Here is a 13,661-nt window from a genome sequence, read left to right on the forward strand (position 1 = left end):
ACTCTATGAAGGACTCGGTCACCTCCACGGATATCTGACCATGAAGGTGGACATCAGGTCATGCTACAGAAAAGGCTCTAGCCATGGTTGGTGTGTCTGTGTGTGTGTGTGTGTGTGTTTGTGTGGGGGGAGGGTAAGAGTGTGTGTGTAGGAGTGTCCCCTTACGTTCTGGACATGGTAAAAGCCCAGAGGAGATCCTTTTCCAGAGTTCTTCAGGGGCTCAGTGGAGAAGGCCTCGTCATGACGATGCAGGAAGCTGAAGGGAGAACAGTCTAGGTCACTACAGTATAAACTTCAGGGTCTGGATTTGCGTGTTTAGTAAGTGTGTGTGTGTATCTGTATTCAGTAAGTGTGTGTGTGTGTGTGTGTGTATCTGCGTACAGTAAGTGTGTGTGTGTGCGTCCGGTCAAACAGGACTCACTTGAACTGGCAGAAGATGTCTGCGTACTCGGGCAGGATCCCACTGGCCTGCAGGACGGTGACTCTGAAGGTGAAGATGCTGCCCACCTCCAGCCGGGCCGCCAGGCCTTCTCCAGGCCCCAGCTTGGACTCGCCCAAGTCCCCTAGCTTCAGATCTGCCCCCAAAAACAAGTCACATTACCAGGGCGGCCTCGATCGCAGGACAAGTTCACCTGCAGTACCGCGAGGACTTACAGCAGCGGCCTGGGTTCGAATCCGGTCCTTTTCAGGCTCTTTTTGCTGCCTGTCATCTGTCTCTGTCTCTGTCTCTCTGTGTGTCTCTCTCTCTGTCTTTCTCTCTCTGTACATTTTTTAAGAAAATCTGCTTTGAGCATGCCAGGTGTCACTTTCTAAAGACTATCCCCTCTCTAGAGACTCTCTGTCGGGGGGGGTGGGGGTCATGTTTACGAGGGGCGGGGTGAAGGGCCGTGGGTGGGCGACGCCTCTACTCACCCACGTCCCTGATCCTGTGGAGCTCTTCCGAGGGGGCGATGATCTCTGAACTCTGCCCCTGACCCTCCACGATCCGCAGCTCCTCCAGGGAGATGCCAGAGCGGGTCATCACTGTGCAGGGAAAGTCATTCTGAACGAGGGAGGGAGGGGGAGGGATAGAGAGAGAGGAAGGAGAGAACAGGAATGAGGGGGAGGGATAGAGAGAGAGGAAGGAGAGAACAGGAATGAACATCTAGCATGTGGCAGAAATGAAACACTCAAACAACCTATGAGTAAATCTTGAAGATAAAACCATCCTTTATTTTGTATACTGCTACTTTAAATGTTAAATAAACCAAAAGATGATATTGTTATGTTAATTTATTATAGTAAATTACTTATTTTTTGTAATATTTTGGGTTTTAACCTAGATAAAATGTAACTAGTGTAAATTGTTTCTGGTTCTCTACCTTTCTGAAGTACTCGTCATCGAAGGAGATCTTGGCGGTTCCAGACTGTCTCACCCCGGAGCCGTAGTCAGGCGCCTCCTCATCAGCTGGGAAACGACGAGTTGTCGTTATGTCACACACGTTACCTCACACACACTCACAACAATGTGTTTACTGACACACACACTGTCTTCTGTCCCCGGCACTAAGGAACCTAGATTCTTAGCAGTCTCAAAAACGTTCAAACCCTTAGGTAAGTCAGGTCTTTGTTTCCAGGATGTGGAGTCTAAAAGACTTTATTGTTTACATTAAAATGGGTGTGGAGAACCTATACTATAGGGGGAGAATCTAGAGAATACTCGATTAGAGTATTCACTATCCTCACCCACAATAACCTGTACCCCCAGAGCAGGGTAGAGATAGAAAGACAGAGAGAGAGACAGAGACAAAGAGAGAGAGACAGAGAGAGACAGAGAGAGAAAGAGACACAGAGAGAGAGACAGAGAGAGACAGAGAGAGAGACAGAGAGAGAGAGACAGACAGAGAGAGAGACAGAGAGAGAGACACAGAGAGAGACACAGACAGAGACATCGTAATAGTTCTGGTCCTCACCAGCAATGGCCTGCACCCCCACGCGCAGGAAACCACGCACTTCGCCTTTCTCCGTCACTATGGCAACGCGGTGGACCAGGGGAACGGGGTACAGCAGGTTGCTCAGGTACACAAAGGCCCTGGAGGAGAAGGAGGAGGAGGAGGAAGAGAGGTGAAGATCCGGAGATGGTCATCAAAGCACATCGTCCTGGATATTCAAATCCCAAGTTAAAGTTCAAGCTTCAATTAGATAAAGAGCATAGATGAACCGGATATTATATTTGTGTTTGTTACATTACTTATTTAAAATGTAAATGGATAAACTGCTAATGGAACTAGGCAGTGCGGAACCCTTACTAAGTCTGCCTTCTTTCTTGTGACATCATTCCTACCCACCATGTGGATGATGTCACAGGATTAGTGCAGCTCTGACCAATTACAAGGAGGCAGCAGGATGAGTCATGTATGCGTACGCGTACGTGTGTGCTGAACATGACTTTATCCTCCGTCCCACGTCCCACAATCACGCACAGTTAAGCAGAAGCGTACGTGGTTAGTCACTTCATCTGTGTTTAGGGTTACTAATGACACAAATCGGGGCTGATTAATATGTAAACAACACGAACAAAACAAGGTTGAATACCAAATGATGAAAAGAAACAAGAGGCTGTTTGTGAGCGAAGTGAAAGGAGCGTGAGGTTGGAGCCCAGCAGGTAACAGACTGGCGTCCTGCTGAAAGGGTGTGTTCAGTCACAGTCACACCACGACGTGTCGTCTTGTGGTGGTGATTTGCAGCCTCCCCTTTCCCTCCATCCTTTCCCCCCATCCCTCCCACCCTCCCTCCCTCCACTTCTCTCCTTTCCCTCTCTCCATACTTCCCTTTTTACCCTCCCTCCCTCCCTCCCTCCCTCCCTCCCTCCCTCCCTCCCTCCCTCCCTCCCTCCCTCCCTCCCTCCCTCCCTCCCTCCCTCCCTCCCTCCCTCCCTCCCTCCCTCCCTCCCTCCCTCCCTCCCTCCCTCCCTCCCTCCCTCCCTCCCTCCCTCCCTCCCTCCCTCCCTCCCCTTCCTTCTCTATTCTTCTGCAGAGAGAACCCAAGGCTGAGAAGAGAAATGTCAGGCAGACTGCTGAGGTCACAATGACGCAGGTAGCTGGAGAGAGCACTATAAAGATGACAGCTCAGTCAGGCTGGGCCTGCATCAATCTGGCACACTGATTGGTGGGCTGTGTTTACTTGGCTGAGCGTAGGGGCTGATGCGATATGAATAAAGTGTGTCTGGTATCACTGGTGCCATGGATACTGGACATCGTCAATCACGGTTGAAAGACTATATCATGTAGTCATTTAACAGATGCTTTTATCCAAAGAGATGTACTGTGCAGAACGGGGATTTTCAAACCTGCCAACTCCTGATTTGCAGTCAAATGCTTCAACCACTAAGCTATACCCTCCCCTATTTAACTTTCATCTAATTTCATAGATTATAACAAAATTATTTATGATGTAATCAGTAACAGTAAGAATTAGAATCATTAAGATTCTACAATGTTAAACCTCATAGAACAGAACACAAGTTGAACACATTTTACAAGGTCAATAAAATAAAAAAAATAATAATAATAATAATAATAATAAACAAAGACAGATAAAACAGGGAACAAAGTAGAATCAGAGGTAATACAAGTAACCAGACAGATGATCGTGTCGCCCCTACTGGACAACCTTCCAGAGTCAGGGTGGAGGTTAGTGTGGTCAGCAGTGAGATGGGGGTACATGGGAGACAACGACACAAGCCTGGACTAAAGAGGAGAGTAGAGACGCTGGACACCCTGGTCGCTCTGCTTACAGATGCAGAGACACTTCACACGTCATCAGGTTACATTAACTACTGTGGGACTGCAGAGCACCACCAACACCAAGAACATTTTAGATGTATTGGGACGGCAATAGTTAGAGTTCATTGTGGTTTGGCACTACAAGTTAGTATGATGTTCAGTCGTTAAATAAATACTTTATTATGATTCTGCACAGACATTTGACAGCTCTAACTCTTCTACTCTTAGAACGGATTAACCAGAATCAGCTTTACTAGCCAAGTAAACTGACTGGGAGTCAGATGGCTGAGCGTTGAGGGAGTAGGGCTAGTAATCATAAGGTTGCCGGTCGATTCCCCGCCGGGCCAAATGACGGTGTGTCCTTGGGCAAGGCACTTCACTCTACTTGCCTCAGGGGAATGTCCCTGTACTTACTGTAAGTTGCTCTGGATAAGAGCGTCAGCTAAATGACTAAATGTAAATGTAAGTATGTAATTTGACTCTGGTTTTGGATGTTTCTCTGTTATGAATACAGACACAGTGAGAGGAGGAACAGGGGAGTACCAAGCAGCGACGTCTCAAAACTAGGGCAAGACACTCAGACTATGGGATCACATCTGCTCAGATGCCTTTGTTTAACTCTCCACATCATTAAGTGATGAAGCCATTTCTATCTCTGGCTGTGCCGCAGCCTGTTCTGAGAGACTGTTGCGTTTTAGATCCCACTACTTCAGGGCTGACTGAGTTAGCGTTTAGCATTAACAAGATAACCTTCAGACTGCTCTGGAAGGTTAAGGGGGGGTCGGTAAGTGACTTGGTGATCTTAAATATCAGAGTTTCAAATGTCGAGGCAGTGCAGCCTAGCAGTCAATGCTAATAAAGCTGTCATTGCATAAGCTACACAGAACGACAGTCCAGAGAATGACCCCTAGTCTCCCCCGGCCAGGCTTGTGCGGGGGGGGGGGGGGGGAACCCCAGCTACACCGACATGGCTGGTCACCAACCTTCCCACCAGTATGAACCAGGGGGAGCGGTCGTAGAAGGGGTCCTGGCCGTCGCTGAAGATGTCTGAGCCCTCCTCGGTGCCGGCGTCGGAGCTGGTGTCGTCCACGAAGGCCTCGTCGTCCATCAGGTCCGACATCTCGCTCTGGCGCTCGTCCGCCAGCTCGGTGATGTCAGAGTCGGCCGTGGAGAAGGTGGGCGACGGTGTGCGGTCCGCCAGGTGCTCGTTGACGCAGCCGTGGAATATGGGGGAGCTAGGGGAGGGGAGGTAGGGAGTAATGAAGGGGAGGGGAGGTAGGGAGTAATGAAGGGGAGGGGAGGTAGGGAGTAATGAAGGGGAGGGGAGGTAGGGAGTAATGAAGGGGAGGGGAGGTAGGGAGTAATGAAGGGGAGGGGAGGAGGTAGGGAGTAATGAAGGGGAGGGGAGGAGGTAGGGAGTAATGAAGGGGAGGGGAGGTAGGGAGTAATGAAGGGGGAGGGAGGAGGTAGGGGAGGGGAGGAGGTAGGAGAAAGGGTGTAATGAAGGTGGAGTGAGGGAGGAATAGAGGGGGGAGGTATGGAGGGGGGGTGGTGGGGATGCGAGGAGGGGCAAGCAGCGAATGAAGGTAACAATGGAAAGTGTTATAGAACTAAACACAGTTCATAGAGTTTGAGTTTTCTACTGAAGAGTGAAGAGTTGGAAGGTGTGGTTTGTATCAGTACTGAGTATATGATCAACGTACATCAGAATCGTAGAGAGAAAATCATCGTTATTGCTTCATTCATTGTGCGAAATGTTTTTTTTAAGAGCAAATATTGTCACATCTGTTTCCAGAGGGGCTGACACAAATTCAAAATAAACAAAATAAGCTCTCACAAAATTATCACTTGAACAAAAGACACATCAACACAAAATGGTATAGATGCATAAAATGAAATGAAGTAAATACAAAGTGAAAATAACAAATGAAAAATGAAACCCTTACTGGTCAGACTGAACAAAACATACTGAAAAAACATGTTCAAAAAGTGGAACGTAAAATGAATAAAACTAAACGCTCCAATGACAGAAAATGAATAAATTCAAAACCACAACCACATATAAACATAAATAATGGAATGGATGACGGTGTAAATGGAATGAAGCATGAAGTGTTCATATAAATGACCTCAGTTGTACACACCAAACTAATTCAACCCCTTCTGATGCCGGCGTCAAAGTATAAAAACTAACAATACTTCTAAACCGACAGAAAAAAACTAAAAATAAAACGAAAACCGACAGACTGAACACAATACAAGTCGATTCAAAACGCTGTGACACAGAACAGGATGCCCAGAGCTGGCTAGCGTACCTTCCCACCAGTTTGAACCAATGAAAGCGGTCGTAGAACGGGTCATTTCCTGTCAGCGCGCCCTCGTTGTCGTCCTGAACGGACGAGGCCAGTTCTCCGGCACGGTCGTACATCTCCCTCATCTGCTCCAGCCTCTGCCTGCAGGGACGTGCCAAAACCACAAAGTATTATACTTCAAGTATACATTTAGACCTAGTTTCCCCAGACATAGATTAAGTCTAGTCCTAAAGTAAGAGAAATATTCTGTGAAAATCTCCATTGAAAATGTTTTTTGTCTAGGACAAAACTTGATTGATGTCTGGTACACTGAACCACAAAGTATACTACAAGCACACATACATCACTACATTTTAACTTCCAATTGTGTGGGGAAAAAATCTAATGCAATGAAAATTGACAACGCTCTATTTAAAATGAATGGTGGTGGTTCAGAGTCGGTGCGGAGCGTACTTGAGCTTCTCCAGGGACCAGTAGTGCGTGGCCCCGTTCTTCAGATCCTGCACCTCCACCGCCACCACGGTGCGGGGGAAGGGCCTGGAGTCACGCTCCTTCTCCGGCTCGGGGGGCAGCAGGTCAGGGGGCAGCGGCGAGTACAGGGTGTCCGTCAGCAGTACGAACTGGAACTGGACCTGAGGGAGGGAGGGAGGAGGAGGGTGAGGAGGGAGGGAGAGGAGGAGGGTGAGGAGGGAGGGAGAGGTGGAGGGCGAGGAGGAAGGAGGGAGAGGTGGAGGGTGAGGAGGGAGGGAGAGGTGGAAGGAGGGAGAGGTGGAGGGTGAGGAGGGAGGGAGAGGTGGAGGGCGAGGAGGAAGGAGGGAGAGGTGGAGGGTGAGGAGGGAGGGAGAGGTGGAGGGTGAGGAGGGAGGGAGAGGTGGAGGGTGAGGAGGGAGGGAGAGGTGGAAGGAGGGAGAGGTGGAGGGAAAGAGAGGAGGGTGGAAGGAGGGAGTGGAGGCAGAGAGAGGAGGGAGTAAAGAATTCAGTAAATGTAATAAATAAAATGTAGGTGGCGGAGAAAGAGAAAGGGATAGACAGAGCGACAGGGAAAGTTGGAGATAAAAAGAAAAAAGGAGAGGAGGGGAGGAGAAGGAAGCAATAACAGAGATAGAAAACAGTCACGGGTCATTTAATAACCGTCAATTCTCCAGCTGTGTGCTGAAAGGACCATGTCCCGTCCCTCTCACACACAGCCCTTGCCTCCCCTGTGGACGTGACAAGGTTGAATAAGTCATATCAATCCATACGTTCGTCCATGGTCAGCCCTGTGCTACCGAGGCCTACTGAGATCATATCCATTCCAGCAAAAAGCAAACCAGGACATAAATAAGAGAGCAGAAACTGTAGATAAATAAAGGAGTCATGTCAAAGGCATATATGTGACAGTGGACTCAACATTTATGACCCTGCTCCTACAGCTTGACATGTCTATAATCAGAGGATAAATTCCAGGTCTCTGGAGGGACCAGACAGACCATAATAAAGAACAGCCCAAGAACAGTGCAGCCATCGCATGTTAGCTGTGATTTATACAATATCCCCATGTGTTGGTCCCTGACATAAATACCACCGCTGCCCGGATAATCTGAAAGGAGTCGTGCTCAGCATTTTTCCTGACATCCCCTTTAGGTCGAATGTTGTGTTTTTGTGGAGAATGTAGAGATCAATCAAGTCTCGTTGGAAATGTTCATCAAACTTGTGTTGTCCTTTTAGATCATACAACAGTATGTGGGTGTCAGGATTTACACCCTTCCTGCCACCATCCCCTCTTTCCTCCCCTCTCCCTCCATCCCTCCTTCCTCCCCTCTCTCTCTCCCTCCCCTCTCTCCCTCCATCCCTCTCTCCCTCCATCCTCCCCTCTCTCTCTCTCTCCCTCTCTCCCTCCATCCCTCTCTCCCTCCATCCTCCCCTCTCTCCCTCCATCCTCCCCTCTCTCCCTCCTTCCTCCCCTCTCTCTCTCCCTCCCCTCTCTCTCTCCCTCCCCTCTCTCCCTCCATCCCTCAATCCCTCTCTCCTTCCATCCCTCCCCTCTCTCCCTCCATTCCTCCCCTCTCTCCCTCCTTCCTCCCCTCTCTCCCTCCTTCCTCCCCTCTCTCCCTCCCTCCATCCCTCCTCCCTCCCTCAGTTACCTTCTTCTTGAGCTCCACGCTGATGGCGTTGGCCTCCTTCAGGTACACGGCGTTGCCCCACAGCTGGTCTCTGAGGGAGGTGAACTGATGGTACCTCCACTTCCTGAAGGCCCACTGGGCCAGCTCAAACTCATGCTGGGTCCAGGGCACTGGGGGTTTAGGATTAGACTGTTTAGGAGCGACACACACTCAGATGCATGCAGGCCTAAGAACAGACACACACACTATATCTCTACCACACACACAAACTCTCGGACACACAATGACTATCACAAACACAGTCTCTCACACACACACACACACACACACACACACACACACACACACACACACACACACACACACACACACACACACACACACACTTCACAATTGTGATGTTAACTACTTGTTTGATTTGATACCATACTTTTTTAGATTGTTGTATTGATCTGGATTGTGATTTTTTCCAAACAAATGACAACATTATTATGCTCTTTTTAGGTGTTAGCATAATTGATGAAGGAATTAATAGTATGGATGTGATTCTCTAATTAGTGGATAACAAATATAATAAGAATTTTGATTTTATTTTATTTTTTTACTGTGAATTGCATGTCAATCTTAGTATTGTCGAAAAATGACCACTTGATGTTATTGAAATAGGCGATACGCACATCCCAAAAGATTCGGTTCTGTATAGAAAAAAAGGTGACAACACAATATAGTTTCACTTTTCAGGAACTCCCTGAGACAATGTCAAGAGTATAAGTATTGTAGAGGGGCCTCAAATGCATTTGACGCCCTCCATGTTTAGGATGTTAGCACACAGAGTAGCAAATGAATCTCACACACCTTCCTCCTCCTCCTCCTCTTCTTCTTCCTCGTCGGGCGTCTCTGCGGCCAGCGAGCGCGTCTCCACCTGTTTCTGGAGTTCCTGTAACTTGCTCTCATAGACCTGCGCAGCACGGCAGAGGAGACAGTGGACACTGCCTGTCAACAGACAGGACTACAGAAGGAGTTAGCCTAGCCTAGCCTGAATCACCAGAAGGAGACAATGGACACTTCCTGTCAACAGACAGGACTACAGGAATAGTTAACCTAGCCTTGCCTGAATCACCAGAAGGAGACAATGGACACTGCCTGTCAACAGATAGGACTACAGAAGGAGTTAGCCTAGCCTTGCCTGAATCAGCAGAGGGAGACAATGGACACTTCCTGTCAACAGATAGGACTACAGAAGGAGTTAGCCTAGCCCTAGCCTACCCTGAATCACCAGAAGGAGACAATGGACACTGCCTGTCAACAGATAGGACTACAGAAGGAGTTAGCCTAGCCTAGCCTGAATCACCAGAACAACAACAACATCAGCCATTCAAGCTACTACTTCTGTACGAGTGTGACTGTGAGTGAGTGAGAGAGAGAGTGAGTATGTGGGTGAGAGAGTGAGTATGTGGGTGAGTGAGAGAGAGTGAGAGTGGGTTCAATGGGAGTTCAGGGCACAGGGTCACTTCCCTGACGTAGCCTATTAAATGTGCAAATTAGAAAATGAAAGTTATCAAACCGGTTTAAAATAAATAAAAAAGAATCAACGAGGGCAAAACCGTATCTAATCTTTCCAACCATGACACTGCTGATGTCCTCGCTGCCAAATAAACGACTAAAGTGGTCAAAACTATGTGACGGCTCATTTCACCAGACTGGAGGGAGGTGACTACAGAGCACTCCACTGAGGGGAGCTCTGAAAGCAGGAGACTCACAGCAGACAGCTTTGCCAGTGACCTCATCCTGTTTGTTCAGGGTCTTCTGGAGGGACAATGCAGCCTTTCACATCATTAACTCCTTCCATCCCTCTACCCTTTCAGCTCAGGGGAAACTCAGTCCTCATGTAGGAAGACAATCTCTTCACGGCTAAACTATACTAAAGTTTGTGGTAACTCAATACAACGATGGGATGAAAATGAAATGATCAATGATGATGTTTATAAAATGACAGGCAATGCAGAATTGTTTTTTTTTCCCGTCTTTATCAATTAAGTTTGAATTAGATTCAGTCTACCATATTGAGAACCTAGATGATGATCAAATTTTTCAAGCTTATCTAATTATTACTTGTTCAAATTTATAAACTTTAAGGAAAGGATATGATTTGAGGTATATATTTGTAAATCAAACAATGAGATGGGTACCAGTTAGATTGCTGTAGCTGCATTTTGAACAAGTCATTTTTATTTCAGTCATACTTTGAAAATTGATTTCCAGCAACACAAAGTGATTCATTATATCCTAGATAAACCAGTAAACAACAAAAAGTTCATATATATTTGCACAAGGTGCTTGATTCAGCCACTTACAAGGAAACACAAGGTGGTTTACACAGCCTAGCAAGGCACAGGTTCCAGATATTAGACTGACACTGAAACACTCACTAAAGATCTTAGACCCGACATAAAATTCATATATATGTAATTTGTTTCTCAAAAGAACAGTATACTCTGTACATTGTCCATTCATATAATTTTGCATATTTTTCCAGCTCTCCTGAAAGTAAAATGTGTAGTGGCACCAGTACATAGTTTAATTAACATTCTATACTGAAGCATGTATTGTAGCAGAACACATATGGTCTAAGGCATGCAAAGATAGTCTTATAGGCACTAGCTGTTTAAAATGAAGCGAAATGCACAGATATAAGATATTATATTCATGATTCTCATTTGGTTTATAACGCGGTAAAGCAGAACAGGCACTATACTATAAACTCTACATTCTAAGCACTGATTGTTATTCTTTTGATTAACTCTCCAATGTTCATAAGATACCAATATTTTTCTCCAAACATTTAAATCATTCAGTTTTTGCACCTGAAACACTATCTTATAACGGTGCTGTTTTATTAGTCACAGGGTTTTGTTAAAGCTACAGTACTTGATGCAAGCAGCCAGGATCATAAGGCAGACACTACTTCCCACTTTCTTCGATGCAAAACAGCAAGGCAGTGTCTTCACATAAGTATAGTCCAGCTTTAAGGTTCAGAAACTGCTTACTCAATGATTAACACGAATGCTGGCACCAACAGATTCTGAAATCGACAGGAAGAATCAAACAACTATTGTAACGTCACTTCTTCACAATGTTGAATGGATAAATCACTTGAAATATGCAAAGACCTCAAATTCTCTGTTTTCCTTCCAAGGATTCTTTCGAGTGAGTCTTCTGAAACCATAGCAACACTCTGCTGGACTCTCTGATCGGGAACTGTGTTTTGTGCACAAACTCGGTGAACCATGAAATAATAAATGCAATTCTAATAGATTCAGAGGACTCCCAAGGAGAACGGCGACATCCCCGTGGGAACAGAGGTGCTTTAACTGTGTGCGGTAATGTCAGAACAAAGAGGTTCGGAACAAGTGACGTCTACATTTTTCACATCCATGAGTAAACCACCGCCAAAGTTGCAGTTTGTCCACGAGAAGTTTGAAATCAGCTTATGCACAGATTTGAGGAAGTGCAGCACTGTTAAGGTGAGAGGGGGCATCTCTCTAGTCTTTTACATGTAAAAGCTTGAAATGACTGGCTAGACAAGAACAATTCTCATTTTATCCCATTTTTGCAGCTCCCCAAGTTAACTTTGTTAGTTTCCATTAATGGCAGATTTTATGGTAATTTTGTTTTTTCAGTTAGCAGTCTCTCTGTAAGCAGGGGTTAGAAACCAGGTCAAAAGGGATTGAAAGGAGAGAGAGGGAGAGAGAGGGAGAGAGAGAGAGAGAGAGGTTTTTGTAGTCTGGGTGTAATTGTAGGGAAATGCTAATGTTAGCGAACCATTGAGACACTCTTGAAATCTGTACCAATCATTCAGTCTCTTTCCTTTCAAAAGGCAATCAAGTCTGATCAATGGTTTTTAGGATAAATGAATATTCTAAATACATAAAATCCTTTTTTCTAAAACGGACATGTTTTCCTATGGCAGGTAAAGTTATGATGAGATAGTTTTGTGCATTCTGTGTCACCATATTTCTGGATGTTATACCAATTCAGGCATATCCTACCTTAAAACTTAATAGTTCAATTGTTACACATAAAACAAAATGTGAATGACAGTTTAGCACTTCATAGGTTTGTAAATAGAAACCACTGACTCTCATCCAAGAGTCATGGCGGATTAAACATTGTAAATGAGCCAATACTGCACGACCTAAAATGTAAACACAGGATGAAAAGCCACAATGAGGATCTGGCAAACAAACAAATGATGATCTGTGTAAAACTGTGAACAATGTGAATATGTGACGATGTATGGACTTCTCCTCAGTCAATCCTTCCACCTTCAGTTGGCTTCAATGGCTTCCTGACAGCCCTCCCAAAGTGTTGACAAACAGTGCAACGCACCTGACACACTGGCATTAGTCATACGGATGATGAAAATCAACTGTTCTCTCCTTAATTACAAGTTTTGGATTAACCAACAACAAACCAAACACACTGTTCAACACAAGACCTCTCAGTTTGAGCTGTTTTGACTCAATGTGGACCAAAATAATTTGGAGCTTGTTGTGATCTGTAATGTGTTTGTCTGCTCCAAGTACATCCCCCTCCCCCCCCCCCACCTCTTCCACAAGGTCCCAAATCTACACAGCCGTCTCTCTGCTAGCCTTTAGGTTAGGAGCGGACAGCTGTCTGCGCATTCTAGGTGGGGCCTGAAAGCTGGTTTGGTGGTTTGGATGGTCAGTTTGGTGGTACCGTTGCTGGTGACTAGAGAAGCCGGCGTCTGGATAGGGCATGGTGTTGTAGTGGCAGGGTTGGTAGGGCTGGGGTTGGGGGTAAGGATGAGGGTGGGAGTGGGGGTATGGGTGTGGCTGCGGAGCTTGGTTTTGGTAGTGGCGCGGCGCGTAGAAGCCCTGAGAATGCCTCCTGTTGTCAGGCTGCTGCAGAGACTCCATGGAGCCAGAAGATCTCTGGCGGTGGTTGAAAGAGTTGCTGCGTCCTCGCTCAAAGGGTTGTTGTTGCTGGTGGTTGTTGTTGTTCCTATGGTTGTGTCTCTGGCCCTGGCCCTGGCCCTGGCCCTGCCTCTGGCCCTGCCTCGGACCCTGGCCTTGCTCTAGGTCTTTGCTCCGGCGTAGTACGACAGGGCTTGGCAACGGAGGGGAAATCTGGACCACGGGAGGGGCCGGCCTCTCTCTAGACTCTCCACCCCCTTCCTCCGCCTGGTCCTGGCCGCCCTCCTCCTCCTCCACGGCCTCTTTGGGCACCTTCAGCTCTATGACCTGCTGGTCGGTGATGATGATGTGTGTGCCGGGGCTCCAGGAGTTGCGGTGCGTGGGGTTGCTCCGGAAGGGGAAGCGGAGCTTGCGGTCCTCGGGGGGTATGAAGCGATGGGGGCCGTTCTGCCGGCGGAGTTGCTTGGAGATCTCCTGCTGCTGGAGGTTCTTCAGACGCACCTGCTCCTGACGCATCCACCGCATGTGGCCCCGACGCAGGGTGGA

General features: G+C 47.0%; 1 protein-coding gene across 1 annotated transcript in view; it reads right to left on the reverse strand.

Annotated features, from left to right (window-relative positions):
• Positions 1 to 13,661, reverse strand: part of kif1b (kinesin family member 1B) — a 68,995-nt gene that overhangs the window by 15,207 nt on the left and 40,127 nt on the right. The window contains exons 24-35 of the mRNA XM_084681336.1: positions 9,034 to 9,136; positions 8,856 to 8,873; positions 8,200 to 8,348; positions 6,530 to 6,708; positions 6,080 to 6,217; positions 4,748 to 4,999; positions 1,953 to 2,071; positions 1,362 to 1,447; positions 913 to 1,042; positions 422 to 575; positions 166 to 256; positions 1 to 34 (exon numbers count right to left, since the gene is read on the reverse strand). The exon at positions 1 to 34 is cut by the window's left edge and continues 85 nt beyond it. Coding sequence (XP_084537462.1) covers positions 1 to 34; positions 166 to 256; positions 422 to 575; positions 913 to 1,042; positions 1,362 to 1,447; positions 1,953 to 2,071; positions 4,748 to 4,999; positions 6,080 to 6,217; positions 6,530 to 6,708; positions 8,200 to 8,348; positions 8,856 to 8,873; positions 9,034 to 9,136 — 1,453 coding nt within the window. The remainder of the gene's footprint in view (positions 35 to 165; positions 257 to 421; positions 576 to 912; positions 1,043 to 1,361; positions 1,448 to 1,952; positions 2,072 to 4,747; positions 5,000 to 6,079; positions 6,218 to 6,529; positions 6,709 to 8,199; positions 8,349 to 8,855; positions 8,874 to 9,033; positions 9,137 to 13,661) is intronic.

The sequence above is a fragment of the Hypomesus nipponensis genome, chromosome 18 (assembly GCF_054491055.1).
Source record: "Hypomesus nipponensis isolate SF chromosome 18, ASM5449105v1, whole genome shotgun sequence".
Lineage (NCBI taxonomy): Eukaryota > Metazoa > Chordata > Actinopteri > Osmeriformes > Osmeridae > Hypomesus > Hypomesus nipponensis.